This window comes from Carcharhinus amblyrhynchos, chromosome 12 (assembly GCF_965287045.1).
Source record: "Carcharhinus amblyrhynchos chromosome 12, sCarAmb.v2.hapA, whole genome shotgun sequence".
Taxonomy (NCBI): domain Eukaryota; kingdom Metazoa; phylum Chordata; class Chondrichthyes; order Carcharhiniformes; family Carcharhinidae; genus Carcharhinus; species Carcharhinus amblyrhynchos.
In genome coordinates this window covers 1,268,594-1,293,098 of record NC_137335.1, presented here as the reverse complement: position 1 = coordinate 1,293,098, position 24,505 = coordinate 1,268,594, and the positions used below count along the sequence as shown (strand labels likewise).

General features: G+C 42.0%; 1 protein-coding gene across 6 annotated transcripts in view; it reads right to left on the bottom strand.

The window, feature by feature from the left end:
* ehbp1 (EH domain binding protein 1) overlaps positions 1-24,505 on the bottom strand; it is a 302,265-nt gene that overhangs the window by 58,235 nt on the left and 219,525 nt on the right. For 4 of the 6 annotated variants that reach the window (XM_080199948.1, XM_080199951.1, XM_080199953.1 and 1 more), the window contains 3 exons: positions 17,539-17,686; positions 14,358-14,459; positions 9,510-9,637 (listed from right to left, as the gene is read on the bottom strand). In XM_080199948.1, coding sequence (XP_080056074.1) covers positions 9,510-9,637; positions 14,358-14,459; positions 17,539-17,686 — 378 coding nt within the window. The remainder of the gene's footprint in view (positions 1-9,509; positions 9,638-14,357; positions 14,460-17,538; positions 17,687-24,505) is intronic. The other 2 variants (XM_080199950.1, XM_080199952.1) reach the window with 1 other exon arrangement.

Sequence of the window (24,505 nt, the reverse complement as noted above, 5' to 3'; positions counted from 1 at the left end):
GTCTGCTGAGGAACAGTGGAGGATCTTTAAGGAGATCTTCCTTGGTGCACAGCAGAAATTTATTCCGATGGTAAAAAAGGATCGTAGGAGGAGAGATAATCAGCCGTGGATAACGGAGGTAAAGGACAGTATTAAATTAAAAGCTGATGCGTTTAGAGTGGCTAAGAGTAGTGGGCGAGAAGAGGATTGGGAGAGGTTTAAATATCAACAAAGAATGACGAAGAAGTTGATAAAGAAAGGAAGGATAAACTATGAAGCTAGGCTAGCGCTTAATATAAAAAAGGATAGTAAGAGTTTTTATAAAAAGGAAGAGGCTGGCTAGGGTGAACGTTGGACCCTTAGAGGATGAGAGGGGGGATTTAGTGGTAGGGGATGAGGAAATGGCTGAGGACTTGAATAATTTTTTTGCTTCGGTCTTCACAGAGGAGGACGTGAATAGTTTGCCGGGAGTTAACGATGGAAAGATAGTAGGAGTGGAGGGCCTGAATGAGATCATTGTTACTAGAGAGGCAGTGCTAGACAGACGAGAGGGACTGATTGTGGACAAGTCCCCAGGACCGGATGGAATGCATCCAAGGGTTCTGAAAGAAATGGCAGAGGTGATAGTGGATGCCTTGGTGGTTATTTTCCAAACCTCGCTGGATTCCGGGGAAGTGCCGGAAGATTGGAAAACGGCTAATGTTACGCCGTTGTTTAAGGGTAGCAGGCTAAAGGCAGGGAATTATAGGCTGGTTAGTTTAACGTCTGTTGTAGGTAAAATGCTTGAATCCGTAATCAAGGAGAAAATAGCGAGGCACCTTGAGCAGAATTGTTTGATAGAGCAGCCGCAGCACGGTTTCGTTAAGGGGAAGTCGTGTCTAACGAATTTATTGGAATTCTGAGGATGTGTCTAATGCAGTGGATAGAGGGGAACCGGTGGATGTGGTGTTTCTTGATTTTCAGAAGGCGTTTGATAAGGTGCCGCACAAGAGGTTGTTACAGAAGGTTAGAGGGCATGGAGTTGGGGGTAGGGTGTTAGCGTGGATAGGGGATTGGCTGTCAAATAGGAGGCAGACAGTGGGTGTCAATGGGTGCTATTCGGATTGGCGGTTGGTGACTAGTGGAGTGCCCCAGGGGTCGGTGCTGGGGCCTCAGCTTTTTACCATTTATATAGATGATCTGGAGGAGGGAACCGAGTGTATGGTGTCGAAATTTGCTGATGACACAAAGATTGGTGGAACGGCAAATTGTGCGGAGGGTGTGGAGAGTCTGCAGAAAGATCTACATAGGCTGGGCAAATGGAATTTAATGTTGGCAAATGTGAGGTTGTCCACTTTGGTAGGAATAATGGTAGGAAGGACTAGTACTTACATGGCAAAAAATTGCAGCAGGCAACGGTGCAGAGGGACCTCGGGGTCCTTGTGCATGAGTCGCAAAAACCCAGCCTGCAGGTGCAGCAGGTGGTCAGGAAGGTGAATGGGATGCTGGCCTTCATAGCGAGGGGGATTGAATATAAAAGTAGGGAGGTCTTGCTGCAACTGTACAGGGCACTGGTGAGGCCGCAGCTGGAGTACTGTGTGCAGTTTTGGTTGCCGCACTTGCGCAAGGATATTTTGGCCTTGGAGGGAGTGCAGAGGAGGTTTACTAGGCTGATACCGGAGTTGAGGGGGTTGAACTATGAGGAGAGGCTGAATAAACTAGGCTTGTACTCGTTAGAGTTTAGAAGAATGAGGGGAGATCTCATTGAGACATACAAGATGATGAATGGGATGGATAGGATAGAGGTGGAGAGGCTCTTCCCGCTCAGAAAGGACAGTAGGACTAGGGGGCACAGCCTCAAGATAAAGGGGGGGGGTGCGGTTTAGAACAGAGTTGAGGAGGAACTTCACCACTCAAAGGGTGGTGAATCTCTGGAATTCTCTGCCCGTTGAAGTGGTGGAGGCTGCCTCGCTAAATATATTTAAGACGCGGGTAGATAGGTTTTTGATAGGCAAGGGGATTAAGGGTTATGGGGAGAAAGGGGGAAAGTGGAACTGAGCCACAACAGATCAGCCATGATCTTATTGAATGGCGGGGCAGGCTCGAAGGGCTAGATGGCCTACTCCTGCTCCTATTTCTTATGTTCACCTCTCTCTACGCTTCACAAAAGGTCGCAACTCATCATCTTCAATAATTGTTGGCTATCCTTGCATCAGAAATCTCTCGATTTGAGATAGAACAGGACCTGTCCTTGTTCACTGCTTAATCTGCTTAGCACTAGCTGGAGAATGTCCAAATCGCTCAAGTAGAAAATTGTCTCAGGAAGACACAGTACCTTGGATGGTAAATTTGGTAAAGGAGATGACTCAATGTGTTCGAATTTGGTTTGTCTTTTCCTGCTCCGTAAACAACAGTTGACTAGGCGAGATCCCAATGCTATACTCTTGTTGAGGCCAAGGGAGGAATACATTTCAACTCACTGAAAAGACTCATCAACAGCTTGTGGTTGGTACTTCTAGAGGATGAGTGACTATAAAGGTACCGATGGAATCTTCTTATAGCAAATACGATAGCTAGACCTTTCTTGTCTAACTGTTGATATCCCTTTGTCAGCGTGTGGGATGCAAACCTGATGGGTTTTTCTGACCAGTCCTCCATTAAATGCAGGAGTGTCGCTCCCACACTACAAGGTGAGGCATCGCAAGACAGAATGAGTTCCTGTCTTGATCAAAATGAACCAGTTGATTATAACAACACTCACACGGCCCTGAAAAGCTTCCTTTGTGCTGACTCCCAGTTCCATTTTGTTTCTTTGGGAAGTGATGTCAAAGCAATTGAAAGGTCTGGCACAAACTTTCCATAATAGCTGACCAGGTTCAAGGATGACCTGAGCTCTGACACGTTCCTTCGATCTGGAGCTTCCTTAATAGCTCAAACTTTTCCTTCCCCAGGAGATGAACATTGTGCCATGATTTTACAACCTAGATACCAACACTTTCTGCCTGGAAAATGCACTCTCTCTGTTTCAGATTTAGTTTCATCTCTGAAAAACATTTTAATACTGGAGCCAGATTGCTGAGATGTTCCTCCTCTGTCTTCCCTGTAATCAAGATGTCACCCAAGTAGACTGCTACATGAGGAATGCTTTGTAACAGGTTGTCCATTGTTCTTTGAAAAATTACCGGGCTGGTGGATACTCCAAAATCCAAACCTTTATCTGTGTTAATTGTAACCTGCTACTTAGGATCCTCCTCCATAAGAAATAGGAGCAGGAGTAGGCCATCTAGCCCTTCGAGCCTGCCCCGCCATTCAATAAGATCATGGCTGATCTGAAGTGGCTCAGTTCCACTTTCCTGCTTTCTCCCCATAACCCTTAATTCCCTTGTCTGTCAAAAACCTATCTGCCTGTGACTTAAATATATTTAGTGAGGTCGCCTCCACCACTTCAACGGGCAGAGAATTCCAGAGATTCACCACCCTTTGAGTGAAGAAGTTCCTCCTCAACTCCGGTCTAAACTGCCCCCCCTTATCTTGAGGCTGTGCCCTCTAGTCCTGTTGTCCTTTCTGAGTGGGAAGAATCTCTCTACCTCTACCCTATTATCTTAAACGTCTCTATAAGATGCCCCCATCAGCCTTCTAAACTCCAACGAGTACAGACCCAGTCTATTTAGTCTCCCTTCATAGTCCAACCCCTTCATCTCCGGTATGAGCCTGCTGAACCTCCTCTGCACTCCCTCTAAGGCCAAAATATCCTTGCGCAAGTGCAGCAACTAAAACTGCACACAGTATTCCAGCTGCGGCCTCACCAGTACCCTGTACAGTTGCAGCAAGACCTCCCTACTTTTATATTCTATCCCCCTCGCTATAAAGGCCAGCATTCCATTCGCCTTCTTGATCACCTGTTGCACCTGCAGACTGGGTTTTTGCGACTCATGCACAAGGACCCCCAGGTCTCTCTGCACCGTAGCATGCTGCAGCTTTTCGCCCTTTAAATAGTAATCGCTCCTACTATTATTTCTACAGCAAGAGTTGTTGATAGGCATGGCTCATGTCATGTTTTGAGAACAAGTTCTTCCACCCTAGGTAATGGATAAGCATCTAATTTGGTAACCCAATCCAATGTGAGCTTGTAGTCTCCATATATACAAACAGTACCATCATTTTTAAGACAGGAACCACTGGAGTTCCTAATGAGAATATGCTAAATGATTTCAAGTCTTTGCAGCCGTTGCGACTCCTCCTCCACTTTCCTTCTCATGGCCGAGGGGACTGTCCTGGACTTGAAAAAGCAAGCAATAGCCTGAGGACCTATGAATAACTTCACTGCAATACCACGCACGCAATGTACCCAGTCCATCCTTGAACACCTCCGGACAGTTACTAACAACATCTCGGCCACCCGTGTGCTTAATCTCACACCCGGTTCAATGGAATTTTGCTGAGCCAGTCACACCCTAGCAAGCTCAGACTCTTCCCTTTGACAAGGAGGTGTGGCTTTACTTCTTGTCAGCTGTATACAATATGGACTCCCAATGCCCAGAGTAACAGTATGGATCCTCCGATATACGTCCGAAGCTTGATCTCTTCCGGAGTAAGGGCCAGTGCTTAGTTAGAGTCCCAAGTTTACTTGTAGGTTTCTCCACTAATTCCAGATGTGAAGGCTCCTATATACACTTTCATCTTGATTTGCTTTCTATTCAGAGCCTCTGTAGTAAAAACAGGCTCAGCTTGTATCTCATTCCCATTAAACATGTACTAAACTGGCCCCTCTGCCTACTCTGAGCTGTCCAGATGATGCAGAGCTGATTGAAGCTTCTTTGAATTTAGATTTTGTTCTCAGCCTTGGCCTTGCTTTCCACACCCCTGCGTTTCATTGCTAAATGACCCTCCACACCTAAAACACTCCACTGCTTTCACCTTTTTGGTGTAACTGGTTTCTTCACTTGTTGCAGTGTCCCTGCCTGGGCACCAACATTAGCTTTCTAGAGCATTCTTAAAAGTCTGTGGTTACCCCCACAACTGACGCTGAATGCTGTCTTCATCAATGTCACAAACTAATCAATCTCTGCACATATCTTCCAATAGTGCTCTGAACTTGCAACGTTCCGAGGGCTGGTGTAATTCTGCCACAAGGTTAGCTACAATTGACCTGCCTTCTGAAAATGATGATGAAACTTGAATCTTTGGACAATCACCAAAGGTGTTGGTGATATTGCATAAGCGCAACTAAATCTGCAAGTGGAATGTCCCCCTGACTTCCAACGTGTGGCCAGATACCTCACCACCTTGTGGTATCTCCCCACATACAGTCAGGAGAACTGGGTGCTGCTTTGTCTCATCCACTGTTCCATTTGCTAAAAGGTTGCAACCTCTCTGTGTATTCAGCCCAGTCCTTGCTTTTCTCATCAAACTTGTTGATGGCTCCAAACATAACCATAGTGCTGCTAACTTGTTACGCCATTGAATAAAGCTCACAACCCATGATCCTAGCCCTCAACTGCTGCTCACAATGTAAACTCACTGTGCAGAAGCTCATGTTGCCATGGTCAATATCGAAAAACTTCTACAACCATTTTTTCTCGTTGCTTGTGTGGTAATTTGGACGCACAATAAAGATATTCAAGTGCATTGTCAAGCAGACAATCTTTTTTATATAATCAAATAACAAAAGTTTGCAAACGGCAATCATAGAATCATAGAAACCCTACAGTGCAGGAAGAGGCCATTCTGCCCATTGAGTCTGCACCGACACAATCCTACCCCCATATCCCTACATATTTTACCCATTAATCCCTCTAACCTACACATCTCAGGACTTGAAAGGGCAATTTTAGCATGGCCAATCAACCTAACCCACACATCTTTAGACTGTGGGAGGAAACCAGAGCACCCAGAGGAAATCCACACAGACACAAGGAGAATGTGCAAACTCCACACAGACAGTGACCCAAGCCAGGAATTGAACCCAGGTCCCTGGAGCTGTGAAGCAGCAGTGCTAACCACTGTGCTACTGTGCCACCCATATAACTCACAATAACTCAGTAAACTGTGATTACGAAAATGGGAGCAACTAATTCACAGGCCTTGCTTGTGGAACACTCTCTTTCAGACCCAAAAACCCAGTAAAACCTTCACTGTCGAAGACATCATGCAGGCACATGCAAACCCACTAACAGGCAGTGGTAATATATTTGCACAGCCAATGCTACTACACCACTCTGACAATAATTATGTTAATAAACAATGTCAAATAATTGACTACTGCTACTGACCAATTGCAAAATTAAATTTCTTTCAGCAACTGTAAAATAAGTTAAAGAAGAATAAGTAACGGGCATAGGGCCTGGATGGGATTTTGAAGTCAGCAGGTTTATCAATTTCTAGCCTATTGATGAATTGCTGCGTGACAGTAATACTGCAATCCCACATTTAGTTACCCTAGGGTGGGGTTTTTCAGTCTTGCTGAAGATGTGCCCCCACCACCTCCCCATACCACCCCAACCTCTAGCTCCCCACTACGGCAAGTTCCCTGCTGGTGGGATAGAGAAACCACACAAACCACTGTATAAACCGGTGGGCCAGGAAGATCCCGCGGACAGCCAATGGCAGTCAGTATGCCAGTGTATTTGAAAAATACAGTGTGCTAATGGAAACTCACTTTCCAAATGTATTAAGTGTGGGGTTACACTGCTGACCTGTAATTTATACATTAAAAACATATTGGCTATCTTGAACATAACCGACCCAAAGATCCCTTTAATGCTATCTACCCTTATCATTAACTTGCTACTCTAATCATTCAATTATCACTTTCTTGTTGCTTCACTTTCCCTCCATCTCGTTCCTTCATATTGCCACTCTCCAGAAAGCCTGAGAGGGCAGGCGGACAGTAGGGACAAGGGAATGGTGGGTAGGAGCGAGGGAGAAAGAGGAGACGCCAGGGTGGAAAGGAAAGGCGAGAGGGGGACAGGGTAGCATGAGCAACAGGAAATAGGGAAAGGGAAGCAGTGAGTTAGAGGGAGTGAGGGAGAGGGTTTATTCACTTAAGGATGGGAGACTGATTTTTTTTGTCTGTTATATATTTAAGTGGTAGCAGATTGCTTTAAGAACCAATCACATGATTTGATGGTGATGTCATTAGGGTGTTGCACAGGCTGCTGTTTTAGTTTCAGTTTGCAGTCAGTGTGGTGCAGAGAACATCTCTTTCAAAAAAACCTGTTGTGTGTTTCTTTGAATCTCCACATGCAAACCACATCTCTTTTTGTTAAAACCTTCAACCCCTAACATAGTTAGGACATTACAGTCTCCCAGGGAACTGAACTTTGCGGAACTGGACACTTCTACTTGCAATTTGACACTAGCTTTAGATTCCTTAGTTAGCCATGGATTGTGTGTCCTAAACCTAGATTTACCTTTCTCATTGGAATGTTTCTTTGTCGAGTGTTCTGAAGTATCTCATTAAATATCTACCACTGCAAATTGGTAATTTTCTCCTCCACTAAACGCACTGACGTACGCTGAGGTGCAATTCTATGTAGATTCTGTTCCGATGCCACATTGGCTACTGTTTATATAAGAAAGACATTATTCGGGGTATACTACCATGATAATGACAGTTGGACCTGACCCTGTTCACACTGGCAAACTTTTCAACAAAGGTCAACAAACAAAATCAGAATGTGCTGACTTTAATCTCCCAGGCAAAGGACAACAAAGTTATACTGACTGCTGTCCTGACACAGATCACACTTGGAAATGGATCGGGAATCTATTGGTCTGATTATTTCACTGTACACTACTTCTCATGTTGCCTGAGCCATCAAGATAGTGGGCAGAGTTAAAATAAAAAATAAACTCCATTTTATAGTGTTGTAAAGTGGAACTCAACAAAGGCTGCACCACTGGATGGTGTGTAATACCCACACGGTCTTCTTAATTGTTGCAAATTAAACTTTTAAAAATTCTTTATTCCAAACATGTGAAATGACCATAAGACATAGCAGCAGAAGGAAGCCATTCAGCCCATCATGTCTGCTTCGCCATTCAATGAGATCATGACTGATCTGAGATTAAAATCCTCAACTCCACTTTCCCATCTTATCCCCATAACCCTCGATTCCCTTCCTGAAATATCTCAGCCTTGCACAGACTTAATGACCCAGCCTCAACAGCCCGCACTACTGAGGAATTCCACAGATTCACTACCTCAGAGAATAAATTCTTCGTCTCTGACTTAAGTGGGCGACCCCTTATTCTGAGATCCCTCTAGTCCTAGACTCTCCCACAAAGGTAACAACCTCTCAGTATCTACTCTCTCAAGCCCCCTGAGAATCATACATATTTCAACAAGGTCGCCTTTCATTCTTCTAAACTGCAATGTGCGCAGGCCCAACCAACTCAACCTTACCTCTCAAGAAAATCCTTCCATACCATGCACAACCCAGTAAACCATCTCTGGGCTGTCTCCAATGCCAGTATATCAGTTTCCTATATTATATTCCATTTACCAAGTTTTTGCCTATTCATTTCTGTCTCGATCCCTCTGCAGATCATCATGAAGTCCAGGTTTGAGTGGCTGCAGATAAAAGTGGAGCAAGTTCAAGTGTTTGAAAACGAGGACAAGCATCCTAAATTTAATCTTTTGTAAGATAGGAAGTATCAAGGTGATAACAGAGCAGGATTTGGTGCAGGACAGGATATGGGTCATCACTTTTGAGTTGATGGAAAATGGTGGGGATGGGGGTGGTTCTGGCTTGGCCACTGCAAAGAAATACAGCTGAAATTCCTTCTCTTTTTCATCCTGCCCTGTCACTTTCGACGATGTGTGTGCATTATAATTCCATGTCTTTCAACTCCTGCATCCTCTTTAGGATTTTATCCTTTATTTTATATTGCTTCCTTTTGTTCAACTACCAAATATATATCATTGCACTTTTTTTGCCTTCAATTTCACCTGCCTTCTGTGTATTCTTAGCCATATACTCCCTCCTCAAGTCTATCACTATCCTCCTCACATTTGGAGGAATTTGTGACTCATCATGGGTCAAAAGAAGAGGTGAAGAGTTGGATGTTACCAGTAGCTGGAACACAGACAAAATGAAGCTCCAGATAATGTCACCATGTAAACAGAGATAAGGAGGTTTATGGATGGATCCATGGGAGGCTCCAAAGGTGATACTACAGGTGAAAGTGAAAGAGAAACCATAGCTGGCTTTATTCAGGTATGTAGGACTGGAATAGGTAGGGTAATTAAAGGCAGGATGAAGTAATTCAGAGGGTTGGGGCCCATTAGGTATTTACGGTCAGCATAGGTAATAGACAAATAACTGTCACCCCGTGATCTGGGCCAGGTTTGAACCCAATTTCAGCACAACATAACCTTGACCCCTCATCGTCCCTCTCATAATGATAAATACAGACTTTGCAGAATTTTGATGAACTCAGAAATGGAACAGCATGACCAATCCAGTAGAGTACCTAACAATATCATTTTTCAGATTTCAATAAAGCCAGTCCCACAGGCACATCAGAATGTAGTTGCTTTAACCAACCTTGAGTTCCTCTTGTTCTGCACTCTCAGCTGAGACTTTAACAGCAGTTGATAGTGAATTGGCCACCTGTGGTTGAGCTTCTATGAGTTTCTTAAGCTTCACGTCAACTGACTTGTTATTTTGACTTCCTAAATTAACAATGGAGAAGGAAATTGAAAAAATTAAATATGTTAGAAAATAATAGATATTTAAAAAGTAGGTGCGACTTAAAAATTCATGCTAACACCAGAGCCACTATCTACTTAGCTAAAGCAATAAAACAGTAAATACTGAGTCACATACAACAAAAGTTTAAGAATAATTCTCCTTTCTCAGAAACTGAAAGTTTTCACATTCAGATTAAAAAAAAACGCATTGGTTTGGATTTTTCTTCCATTGACAGGTTTGTGGCAGAATGGACCTGATGCAATTAGGAAACAGCTGCTAACCTAGTATCATAGAATGAGATGTCCTGGAAAGAAGCTATTCAGTCTATTGTGCCTGTACTAGCTCTTTGATACAGCTATCCAATATTGTCAAAACCACTAGTATATTGCAGGGAAAGGGGATGCTGGGCCCCGGTACTATTAAAATATGGTAGTTTAGGCAGGTCTTAAAAGGCACTGGAGGCATTTTAGGCAGAGGATTATATGTGCAGTATTTTGTGGTAGATTTGAGCTGGTAACTTTTAAGAATGCATTTTACTTGTTTACAGTCTCAAATCAGCTCATAAATGGGCAACAATTCAGAAGAAAATCCTGCCATTAACTTGTGAATAACTGGTTATATTTCAAATACACTTTCCACGTTGTATCCCTAAAAATGTGACGGCAAGATTTAAAAAAAATTAAAAGTGCACACACCCATCAACATTTGAGTCAAAATAGCAAAAGCTGTTTACTAATAATCTGAAAACTCAGTTGAAACGGGAAAAGAAGAACCATAGCAATGACACATCTATAGTGCATGAAGAAACAGTAAGATTCTTATAGGCAATTATATCCAATATGCAGAGTAACAGAATGTTACACTATTCAACCATCCAGAACACAATCAGATCCTATTTATGCAATTTTTTTGCCAGCTTTTAAAAGTAAAATTTTCTCAGGCAGAATAATTATCTTAAACCTATAGTACAGACAGGTAGAAACAGTGATAACGCTACGTTTCTGCATTTACCAAGTAATACACAGTTCACTTAAGGCCCCTGATTTCCATTTAAATTAGGCAGCCACCCTGAATATAGCTGGGATAGGGCTGTGTGGGTACGTGAACAGCAGAAAGTGACGGGTTGGGTTTCAGTTGAGTAGTTGAAATGAATTAATTGTCACAGAGGAAAGAGGAAGGACTGGGTTCCAGAGAATTTGATGGTGGCAATAAATCAGTCGTGGTGACTGCCTGATGGGAGCGGTGAAAAGTCAGAGGACAAACAAAGAGGAAAGATACTGCTCCCAGATAGCTTCATGAGAGGTTAACAGAAATTAGATTGGGAGGATAAAGTGTAAGCAGAAGAAAGTGCACAGGAGGGAATGAGGGAGGACGTAAACTATATAAATTACCACTGGGAGGGGAGTTTCGAGGTGTGGGTGAATTTTTACAGCTGTAAAGAGAATATTGTGTAAAAGTTTGTTGCTGATAGTATCACCGTGACTGGGCAAACCTATAAATTCATCAAAGAGAGGAACTTGATGGATGAGGAGCCTAGGGTAGGATGTGTAGATATTCTGGGTCATGTCAATATCAAAAAGGTGGTGGTATTGGGCATCTTGAAAAGGAGACAAGTCCCCAGGGCCTGATGGAATCTACCCCAGAATAATGAGGGAGGCAAGGGAGGAAATTACTGGGGTCTTGACAGAAATCTTTGTATCCCTCACTGAGTACAGGGGAGGTCCCAGAGGATTGGAGAATAGCCAATATTGTTCCGTTGTTTAAGAAGGGCAGCAGGGATAATCCACAAAATTATAGGTCGGTGAGCCTTGCGTCAGTGGTAGGGAAATTATTGGAAAAGATTCTTAGGAACAGGATTTACCTACATTTAGAAACAAATGGACTTAATAGTGATAGCATGGTTTTTGTGAAGGGGAGGTTGTGCCTCACCGACTTGATTGAGTTTTTTTGAGTAAGTGACCAAGATGATTGATGAGAATAGGGCAGTGGGTGCCGCATACATGGACTTCAATAAGGCCTTTGACAAGGTCCCTCATGGTATACTGGTATGAAAGGTGAAATCGCATGGGATCAGAGCAGAGTTGGCAAGATGGATACACAGCTGGCTTGGCCATAGAAGTCATGATATGGATGTGCCGGTGTTGGACTGGCGTAAACACAGTAAAAAGTCTGACAACACCAGGTTTTAGTCCAACCCATTTATTTGATAATAGATTATCTATTATCAAATAAATGGGTTGGACTAAAACCTGGTGTTGTCAGACTTTTTACTGTGTTTTGGCCATAGAAGACAGACGACAGCAGTAGAGGTACTTTCCTGATTGGAAGGCTGTGACTAGCGGTGTTCCACAGAGATCAGTTCTGAGACTGTAGTATATATAAATGATTTGAAGGAAAACAAGTTAATCTGATTAGTAAGTTCGCAGGTGACACAAAAATTGGTGTAGTTGCAGATAGTGAAGAACACTGTCAGAGGATACAGCAAGATATAGACCAGTTGGAGACTTGGTTGGATAAATGGAGACGGAGTTTAATCCGAACAAGTGTGAGATAGTGCATTTTGGAAATTCAATGCATGTAGGAATTATACAGTAAATGATAGACCCCTTAGGAGTGTTGACAGGCAGAGAGATCTGGGTGTACATGTCTACCGATCACTGGAAGTGGCAACGCAGGTGGATAAGGTAGTCAAGAAAGCATACGGCATGCTAGCCTTCATTGGTTGGAGCCATTGAGTATAAAAATTGGCAGGTGTATAGAACCTTAGTTAGGCCTCATTTAGAATATTGTATACATTTCTGGTCGCCACACTACCAGAAGGATGTGGATGCTTTGGAGAGGATTCAGAAGAAGTTTACCAGGATGTTGCCCAGTCTGGTGGGTATTAGCTATGAGAAGACATCGGATAAATTTGATTTGTTCTCATTGGAATGACAGAGATTGAGGGGTGACTTCATAGAGGTTTACAAGATTATGAGTGACATGGACAGAGTGGATAGTCAGATGCTCTTTCCTAGGATAGAAAAGTCAAGTACTAGGGGACACGGGGAAAAGTTTAGAGGAGATGTACGAGGCAAGTTTTTTTTTTACGCAGAAGGTGCTGAATGTCTGGAACGCACTGCTCAGGGAGGTGGTGGGAGCAGGTACGATAGCGACATTTGCGCGACAACTAGATAGATGTATGAATGGATGGGATGGAAGGATACGGGTTCCGTAAGTGCAAATGGTTTTAGTTTTGGCAGACATCATGACTGGTGCAGGTTTGGAGGGCTGAAGGGCCTGTTCCTGTACTGTACTGTTCTTTGTATATTGGTTTTAAATAATAAAGGTCCACCATGAGAAAACCATTTCATAAATCCATCCTTGCACTATCCCAACTTCACTACAACTGGAGTCACAGCCTCTGATCAGAACTAAATCTGCGCAGATTTTCTTATGACATGGCTTCTGTGATTTGGCACAGTGCTGAGATTTTAGTAATTATGAGTTGTCCTGGAACTCCGCAGCACAGAGAGGAATATCCGGTCTTTTGATGGCCACTTAACAGCAGGAGACAGTCAGAAAGAGAATCACTGTCTTTAACCTTGTCTTGTGTATCCACCTGTTTCCAATGTCCCTTTTGAATCTGCCAGTAGCAAACTCAATATCTGCTCCTGACACCATTCTACACAGCCCGGATTTTTCTAGAAGCTCCTAGTTTTTCCGTTATCCTCCAGGATTTCACAGCACACAGGCTGTCCACTGGATTGGCCTGGGAGCCATGTTTGGAAGGACCATGGCTATAACTGATCACACAATATATCCAGCCAATCAGAGGCAAGCACAACCTATCTGGAAGTGACTTACTCAGGAACACAGAATCACAGGTCAGGATAATAACAACACTGTTAGTGAGAAATGTTACCATTGGAGCAAATGTGAGAGGACACATAAAAATAAATCCAAACCAAACTTCAAATGATTCAACCAGAAAGATTGGGTAAGTTAGAGTTGCTGTTTACAGTGATAATTTCATTGGCTCCTTTGATAGTTAAATGGGTGAATATTTTAATATGATACTGAGCCAACTGATATCAGGCTTGATTCCAAGTTTCTCTTGGACAACATTAATGTTAATGATTGTTTTAATTATCTTTACTGTCCCTGGAATTTGGTACGGGGACCAAGCCATGTATCACCAGTGATTAATAATTATGTATCTGCACAGGAATGTCTAGTGGAAAAGATGAGTTTGGCTGCAACATTCCCACAATCTAGTCATTTGTCAATACTCAATGTCACATGAGGAATGGTCACTTGGCTAATGTACAGCAGAGATGCAGGTTCTATGGAATATTAAAGGAATTATATGCTGTATTGCAAAGCTCATGTTCTCTTCTAGTGAAAAGAAGTTTAAATAAATTCTACAACATTATTTATGTATTTTTCTACTTGTGGTGAGCTTGTATCAGTATGAGCAATTGATGTCAATTCTAGGACCACAGAAGCCAGAAGCACCGATATGATGTATATAAACTGTACATACATTTTGTATTATAGTTATTGTATAAAAACTATAAAAAATTCTATAAAAACTGCAGCTCCTGGTTTTGGTTGCTATGTACGTATGCATCAAAAACAGTGGACAGACAGGAAAAGCTTATGCAAGCACCAAAAACTGCATGTTATATAGGACAAACACCACAACATAATTAGAATTACCAAAAGAATCAAGTTCAGTTTCAGTGTTAGTATGTTCCTCTCCACCTCCCAAAATAGAGTATTCAGCGCCTTCCTCATTAGTATCTATCCCAACAGCATCATCTGTAAGAAGAGGAAAAGCAGCAAAGCAATCAAAGTACACTGCATCCTGAACATACTATTTGTCATTGAGTATTTCCATGTTAGTCTGTGCACTGTGAGACAGTCTGTGTTGCAATGAAAATTGTTTATTACTCCTAAATTTACTTTGGAAGATCTATTAAGACTGACATTATATACACGATTGGAGTTTGCAAAACATTATGTGTGGCACGGTGAAAAGCACAAGAACAACAACAGAAATAAATGCACAGCACAAGATTCACCTTTAAAGTTTGATAAAGTGCACAGGCAGGCAACTACATTGTTTTAAAAATGTTAATGTTAGCAAAGAGCATATACTTCCCCCATCTCTTTCCCTCTCATTAGAAACATCAGCAGCAATTAGAAGTTAAGTGAGCAAAGCTTTATGCGTGTTTAACGCGCACATACTGCAGGTCGAGCTCTAGAGGGAAGTCCAAAATGCTTTGCTTTCCTGCATATACTTACTAATTGTTCAGCCAATCTCTCTGAAAACTGGCTGGCATGTGGCTTCTAATAATGTGAACAAGTGTGGATTGGCTCAGAGAGTCTGATCAGTGCTGATGCATGAGGTGAGGTATCAGATGTCAGCACCAAGTGGACAGCAACTCACTGGGTGGCAATGTGCAATGAATCATGGAATCATAATGGGCTGAAGGGCCTCTTCTGTGCTGTGTGTCAACACCAATACGTTAGAAACACCTGAACTCCCACCTAATCCCATCTGCCAGCACTTAGCTCTGAATGTTAAGATGTGCCAAGTGCTCATCCAGGTACTTTTTAAAAACCACCCTCCCAGGCAGCGCATTCCAGACCATCACCATCCTCTGGGTAAAAATATTTTTCCTCACATCCCCCCTAAACCTCCTACCCCTCACCTTGGACCTATGTCCCCTCATGACTGATTCTTCAACTAAGGGGAGCAGCTGCTCTTATCCACTCTGTCCATGTCTCTCAATCTTGTACATCTCAATCAGATCGCCCCTCGGTCTTCTCTGCTCCGATGAAAAGAAACCAAACCAATGCAATCTCTCTCCACACACAGACACACGCTCCAACAAACATACATAAACAATTTGGTTTAGACAGTGAGTGAATGGGTAACACAATTGCAATTCATCAAGCCTCCTTTGACAAACCTTGCAAAACTCCAACCACTGCCATCTAAAAAGGCAAGGGTAGTAGTTGAAATGAAGTCTACCATTGGCAACTTCCTCTCCAAGTCGCACACCGTCTTGTCTTGGAACTATCTCACTGTTCCTCCACTGTCACTGGCTCAAAATTCTGGAACTCTGTCCCTACAGTACATAGACTACAGTGGTTCAAGAAGGTGGCACACCATCTTCTTAAGGGCAATTAGGGATGGGCAATAAATATTCAGCTAGTCCACATCCATGAAAAAGTGTATTGAAATAAAAACAGCAGCTTTGTTATATTCACTCTTCAGTTACTACATTGCTTGGAACAGTACATTAATGAGATGAAACAAAGAAAGATAACTTATATTTGTTCATTCAGAATTTTACATCCTCAGCTGTTCTGGACATTGAATAGGTCTGGATATAAAATGTTAATTACCGTGTCAAGCGAATGAATCGTCCAAGGTAATGTGAGTACAAGCTAAGCAGGAAGATGCACGCCACCCTGAGCACAGCTGGAGATGTAAACTTGGCCCAAAGAAGCAGCCACCACCAAAGCAGGCAGCCAGTTGTCCAGATGCCCCAGTGTGTACGGCAGTGCATTCTGTTCCCTCTTCTGCTGTTTATCCCACTTTCAGTTTAGTTAAGAATGCTACTGGTGAGGCAAGCAGCCAAAAATTCAAATCTTGTCAGCTACAAGCTGCCAACAGAAACACAATGACTTCTGGCAATGAGCATTTAACACAAGGTCCAATTGTGGATCGCCCATGTAATATCAACTCCGGTCTCAGATCAATTTCCATCTTCCTGTGCCTGAGTTTCAATCAGTTTTCGTATTTTATGCCTGTACTCGTTCTGATGAGTCATCTTGCTGTGAGTAAAGCCTCCATAGTGAGGCTGGAACAGTTTATCGCCTAGAGCAAGGGCTGAACAATTGTTTGGAACAGAAGAAAGATGAAGTTGGCATTTGTGGAAGTTTTTTCCCTGCAGCAATGGAGATCTGGGGTACAGAGTATTGCACAGAACTGTCGAGCGTGACAAATTAAGTTATTTTATGGACGCAGAGTCTGCTCATGTCTTTTGCAACCTGGAAGAATTATTTGATTAATTGAAGGCGCAGCTCCTCAATTTCTGACTTTGTTTCAGTCCTTCACTTCTGATCTTTCCACTTGCAGAAGATGGGGTGGCAAAAGCAGAGGATCTTCTTCCAATTTGTTCCTGGCCCAGGATAAGGTGGTAATTGCCAGACAGATCCAGTATGGGCAAGAGTCACTTTGATCTACAACGTCAAGCAACGGGGCCTGAGTAAGGGAAATCCGGTTGGGCATTTTCCTGGATGGTTAGTTATATTGCTGGATGCCTAGTAACCCTAGTCAGGAAAAACCTGTTGGGAACCAGATCCTGAGCCTGAAGTGTTTCAAGGCTCAGGAGGTAATGTTAATATTTTTTCCACATTCCCTTATGGGATAGGAGTGCTCCTCCAGGTGTGACAATGAAGCTGTGACCTCACTGAGGGCAGATTACCCCTGCCATCCTGATTACGAGCAGACCTAGTCACTCTTCTCCCCCTTGCTTTATTATGGCTTGATGGCCAGCCAGTTGCCAGTACATTATTCACCCACATCCATCCCACAATCACAGCCAAATGTCCCACCAGTTCTCATGGAACCCTGGCTGTGACGTCCTGACACAAATCCTTAGGCACACCTCTTTAGGTTATTTAAGATCCTAAACATTAAGATTAGCAAGATCCTAACCTTGTTCCCTGTGCTCCCCTTCAATCTCCCTGTTAATATTGGGCCATGTGTTTCAGTTCCTTTATTAGTTTTACTTTCATGCTGACTAATACAACTGCACTAAGATTTTATTAAAGAGTGCATTATTTTACAAACAAGGAGTTGTTCATGTCAGATTTCACTAACCTCCAGCTGCCTTTGATCTTTCTCTCAACTTTTCTGTAGTCAGTTCATTGTAGCTGGGAAGATCAGACATCTTAACGCCAGATCGAGCTTCTGCAATTAGCTGACGAGCTCTCTCTCTCAACTGGCGACGTCGCTCTTCATCTTGGTGCTGGAAGATATTGAATAGCTGCCATCACAGGAATTGACAAAAACGCAATTTCATTCCAAAACTGATCATCATGATAGCACAGATGATGCTTCAGACAGCACATCAACAATTCTTCCCATGGAGAAGTTAGATGTATTTTACTTTATAACATGAAATTGTTCAACATCAAGATGAAATAAAAACATGGCACTTCAATTTTACAATTCAAAACTCACTGATCCCATATGCGTTTTAAAATAGAGACAAATTGACATCACTACAACTTCCATCCATTGCAGCACCGCGACAGTTATTTAATTACACTGGGAAAATACTCTCCAGTTTGCAACATCTATGCAAAAGATTTATCCACAATTTAATTTAATCATCTCTTCAATGCAAAATTATTTTGTTATTGCATGCAATCCTGTAACAGATGATAAGGCAGATAATGTGTTCACACCAACAATAGCACTCTAGAAACGAACTCTACAAGGTGCCCAAGAGGGTGTGGAGTTGACTGGTCCTCTGTGGGGACATGCTCTTCATTTAATCTTTCAACACAGTGGCATAATTTAGACTTGTAATATCACTGAAACATTTCAATCAAATATTAGTTTATTAGGAAACTAGTGTGTGCTTCATTGTAGGCCAATTACACTTACCATTAATATTTAGACCAAGACCCAACTGGGTTACCAAGTTGTGAAGTAAAACAGAACATGTATGAAGCATGTTACACATTTTCAAGTATTAAAGGCGATCACACTGATTTTTTAAAGTTTGAACTTACCATTTATTGTCTGTTCCTATTTAGATTTTTGCACAAACAATATTTTATGACAACATTGTAACTGAAAAGCAGAGTCAGGGATTGATGTGTGTCTAAACCTCCCAAGGGTTTACAGAGACACACATTAACAAATACTCTTTTTGCATTAATTAAAAGTCATGGCTATTTCCTTTAATACTCATGCAACTGATAGCTTAGACAGATTTGATAAAATTCTGAGTACAGTGTTTCTGCATAATAAATTTCACTAGACTTCATTCAGTTTTTAAATCAAAATCCTTGAATGTGGAGTAGGAACATTTATAACTTTTCAGTTAAGCACAAAGAAACCCTACAAATGTCAGAAAACTAAACTAAACATGGCAAAAGTTGGAAATACTCATCTTTTAGAACACAGCTTTGAGGAAAGGTCTGAATCCAAAGTGATAGGTTGTCTTTTCTCTTTACATGTACTGACTGACTTTGAGCATATCTCCAGCACTTCCTGTGTTTATTATTCTCATTAGAATACATTTAAAGTCTTACGTATGCACACGACACAATGTTCCATTATTCTTGGCCGTAGCATTGAGGCCACCTTTGGTGTAAAGGTCTCCAGTGAAAAAATACATATTTATAAGTAAAAAGATTAAGTTTGTTTCTCAAAAAAGGAATTCATTGATTTACTGAACAATTTAGGATGAGTTTATAGTAGTGCTATAAATACTTTTGTCATGAAAAATAGAATGAAAGGTTTAAGTACATTTGTTATTTCTTCATGATGTAGAGAAAACTTAATTTGTCATGTAGCCAATCTAAGAAATTGCATTTCAGAAAATGAAAGATGTTGAAGCTCAAACTGCATAAAGTAATGGACTGGATCCTAGTGGATACATAAAGCATTGCAATTTAGTCCATCTTAGTTCATCTATCTTGAAAATTCCACAGGCCTCCTGCTTTCTTCTGCAACATAGCATTCACCTTTGCTTAAATGGTTCCAAGTTTTGTGATTCTGCTACACTGCATGAGAGCTCCATGTGTTTATCTCCTCGTGAAAAACATTCCCAATATTAGCCTTAAATTTGCTTTTGCTAGTTTGAATCCTTCCTTTATCCAATTTAATTTGCAAGCATGGCTCCATATTTACCATTTCCACGTCTACAAGGTTCCCACTCAGTCACGTAATTCAGTGATTGGAAAGTCTGTTCCTCTAATCTTTCCTCACAATTCAATCCTCTGATTATAAAGAGCTATCTGTAGTTTTTCTCTGCACTGCTGCTATGCACCTGAGTAAGCAAATTTGGATACACTTCTGAAGGTATGGCTTAACTAGAATATATGGAAATAAGGAATCGAGTTTGGGTAGATGCAGCAAATCAAGGGGTAAGAATCAAGGCAGGAGAGCAAAATAGCAATATGGAAAATGAATGTCAGGGAATGACAGGTAGGGGCAGAGAGAAAAAAACCTAAAATACACCAACAGTCAAGATTAGATGTTACAAAGTTATCAAAATCCAAGGCTAAATATCTGAATGCCTGTAGCATTCATAACAAAGTAAATGAACTGATAGTACCATAGAACCATAGAAAATTACAGCTCAGAAACAGGCCTTTTGGCCCTTCTTGTCTGTGCCGAACCATGTTTCTGCCTAGTCCCACTGACCTGCACTTGGACCATATCCCTCCACACCCCCTCTCATCCATGAACCCGTCCAAGTTTTTCTTAAATGTTAAAAGTGACCCCGCATTTACCACTTTATCCGGCAGCTCATTCCACACTCCCACCACTCTCTGTGTGAAGAATCCTCCCCTAATATTCCCTTTAAACTTTTCTCCCTTTCACCCTTAACCCATGCCCTCTGGTTTTTTTTCTCCCCTAGCCTCAGTGGAAAAAGCCTGCTTGCATTCACTCTATCCATACCCATCATAATCTTATACACCTCTATCAAATCTCCCCTCATTCTTCTACGCTCCAGGGAATAAAGTCCTAACCTATTCAATCTCTCTCTGTAACTCAGCTGCTAAAGTCCTGGCAACATCCTTGTGAACCTTCTCTGCACTCTTTCAACCTTATTTACATCCTTCCTGTAACTAGGTGACCAAAACTGTACACAATACTCTAAATTCGGCCTCACCAATGCCTTATACAACCTTACCATAACACTCCAACTTTTATACTCGATACTCCGATTTATAAAGGCCAAATTGAAGTAAATATCACACTGAAGTAAACATCATCTGATAGCCATTACGGACACATGGAGGCAGATTACAAGGACTGGGTTCTGAATACTGAAAGGCTGGGTAGAGGCTGGGTTAAGAATGTTCAAGGCTGAGATAGACAGATGTTTAATCAGTAAGAAAATCGAGGGTTATGGGATAAAGTGGCAAAGTGGAGTTGAGAATTATCACATCAGAGCAGTTATGATCTCACTGAGCAGTAGAGACTTGATGGGCTGAATGACCTATTTCTGCTCTAATGTCTTATGGGGGATTTCAATCATACAGAGTTGGTAATGAGAATACATGACTGCTTTATAACTAACTGGGCAGTGGTTCATCTTGATCTCATCTTCATACATGGCCCAAGCAACACATACAGGCACAGGAATAGCAAGTATTGAAGCAGAGTTCATCATGGCATGTCTGAATCCCAGATCCAAAGAGGTGGGCGCACAATTTAAATAGGATTCACAGAAATGAGGGAAGAACTAAAGCAAATGAAGGGAAGGAGAATGTTAGTCAAATTTCAGCAGAAGACTACTGGCATAAACTGCTGAGTTTGCAGTTCAGTGTGAATTTGGCATCTGGAAGCTCAGGCCAAACACACATGACCCTGAATGGATTAATAAGCAAATTAAAAGGGATGCAAAAAGGAAAAATTACCTTTATAAATCTTAATGGTAGAAAGCTGAGAAGGTTCACTGGGATGAAAACAGCAAGTTGCAGAAACTTGATCATAAGGGCAAGAGAGACCCAGAAATAAGCAGAGGCAGAACATAATTAAAATCATTCTTTCAATACTAATGATAGTAAAAGGACTATCCAAAGATATGAGAATGTGAAAAGTTGCAAAATGGTTTCAAACAAGAGGGTGAGTAGAAAATAATAAATATTGTAAAGAAAGAATGGATGTATTTGTACTTATACAAAACCTTTTGCGCCTCAACATCCCAAAGTGCTTCACAGACAATGAAATATGTTCATAGTGTTCTGGCTGTTGTAATCTAGTGAATAATGACAACCAATTTGTGAACAGCAAGTTCTCACAAACACCGAGATCAATGAACAATTCAGTTGCGTCTGTGCTCCTGGTTGAAGAATGAATGTTAACCAAAAACCCAGAATGCCGCTTAATGCCACAAGGTCTTTCACAGCCATTTGAGGGGACAGGTGGACCCTGAGTTTCTGAAAGGCAGCACTTGCAGCATTATCCTACTGCACTGAAATTTCAGCCTTGAGATTGTGTTCAATTTCCTGAACCCCTGATTCAGAGGTGAGTAGACCAAGATTACATCCTGAACAGATGTGAATGCTTTACATTTGGGAGAAGAGCTTCCATTGAGGTTGAGGTCTCAAAAAAATGCCATGAACAAAACAAATGGCACAGCAGGCTGAAAGGACCGAATGGCCTTCTCCTTCTATGTATAAGACCTTATATATGGGGACATTGTATATTACAAAAGATGGGGCAGCAAGGAGCAGAAAGATAATCGAGTGTGACGGCAGGACAATGACTACCTCAGCAAACTATTAAGGTTCAATCCTCATCATTAGTCAAGATGGATAGAAAACTCTCAGAATCTGCGCAGCTGAAACGTGACGATGAAAGATCCTGCACCTCAAACACTCAAGTGTGTTGCAACAACACTTCTAAGGAAGTGAATCTAGGGCCGGATGCTGGTAGGTTGAGTGATCTTGATGCGCAAGACATCAAAAGGCCAATTACCTAAGTTGGGGTCTCCAGAAAGATCCAGAGAATGGAGGGATGCGGCTATCATCAGACTTACAGGAAAACCCAGCAGCAAGTTTAAATATTACTAAATGTTCAAGAAGATAAACAAAAAGTGAATTCCATGGACTGGCAGAATGAGGAAAATTCCATCATCTGCCTTTGTGGGATTTGAACTCATGTCCCCAGAACATTAGCCTGGGGTTCTGCATTACGAGTGCAGAGGCAGTTCCACTAGGTCAACATCTCCCCTCCTTCAAAAAAAAACACTTTGTTAAAATACCTTTAGCTGCACAAACATTGGGTCCTGTGGAAACAGGAGATCTGGGATTCCATTTGTCAAATATTTTAGGGAAAATTCTATACAAGGCGTGTACTGAAAACAGCTTGGTCACTGAATGTTACAAAGATAATCATCCCTTGTGAAATAATGCAGACTCAGAGTGAAGAAAGATTAACAATTGGCCCTGGTGATATGACAGAAACATTAGGAAAATAATAAATCTTCAAATTCAAACAGGTTTATGCAAGTCATGAACAATCTGATGTTATCCTTTTGTGAAACGTTTTATCAAGGGATTACTCGGGGTTGCTTTATGGACGTTTTTTTCTTCAATTTGTCTTGAAATACTGTTTGCAAATATTAAGTTTTTTATTTAAATGAAGAAAAGGGAATCTGTTAATTAAATTCAGGTTACGTGTGCGTACTCATTGGATAATTATTTAAGCAGATAGACAGGCACAGTGATATTGTTGCTGGATTAGAAATCCAGGGTAATGCTGGGGACACACACAAACAGAAAATGCTGAAAACTCTCAGCAGGTCTGACAGCACCTGTAGAAAGAGAACAGAGCTCTGATGACGAGTCATCCAGACTTGAAATATTAACTCTTCATGTTGTGTGGCATTGTCACCGTGCTAAATGGGACAGACTTCAAACAGATTTAGCAACTCGAGACTGGGCATCCATGAGGCGCAGTGGGCCACCATCAACAGCCGAATTGTACTCCAGCACAATCCATCACCTCATGGCCTGGCATATCCCCCACTCAACCATTACCATCAAGCCAGGGGATCAACCCTGGTTCAATGGAGAGTGCAGAGTGTCATGCCAGGAGCAGCACCAGTCACAGTTAAAAATCAGGCATCACCCTGGTGAAGCTGCAAAACAGCACAAGCCGTAAAAGAAAAGTAATTTCACCAGCAGTCCCACCACATCCAGCTGTGAATGGTGACAATTAAACAACTCATTGGAGGAGGAGGCTCCACAAATATCCCCATCCTTAATGATGGAGGAGCCCAGCACATCAGTATAAAAGACAAGGCTGAAGCATTCGCAGCAATTTTCAGCCAGAAGTGTTGAGTGGATGAACCATCTCAGCCTCTTCTGGTGGTTCCAGCATTTCAGATGCCAGTCTTCAGCCAATTCGATTCATTCCACGTAATATCGACAAATGGCTGGAGGCACTGGATACTGCAAAGGCAATGGGTCCTGACAATATTCCAGCAATAGTACTGAAGACTTGTGTTCCAGAACTTGCTGTGTCCCTGCCAAGCTCTTCCAGTACAGTTACAACAACATCAGCCCAGCAAAGTGTAAAATTGCTTAAGTACGTCCTCCACAAAAGAAATAGGACAAATCTAATCTGGCCAATTACTATCACAATCATCAGTAAATGATGCAAGGGGTCACCTACAGTGCTACGAAGCAGCACTTACTCAGCAATACGCTGCTGGGACATCCAGTTTGGGTTTCCCCAGGGTCACTCAGCTCCTGACCTTGGTTCAAACATGGGCAAAAGAGCTGAATTCCAGAGGTGAGGTGAGACTGGCCGTTCTTGACATCAAGGCAGCATTTGACTGAGTGTGGCAAAACCAGAGCCAATGGGAATCAGGGAGAAAACTCTCCCCTGTTTGGAGACATAGTGGCAAAAGGAAGACGGTCATGGTGGTTGGAGATCAATCATCTCAGTCCCAGGACATCACTGCCAGAATTCCTCAGGATAGTGGCCTGGGTCTAATCATCTTCAGTTGCTTCATCAATGATCCTCCCTCTGTCACAAGGTCAGAAGTGAGGATGTTCACTGATGATTGTAAAATGTCCAGCACCATTCA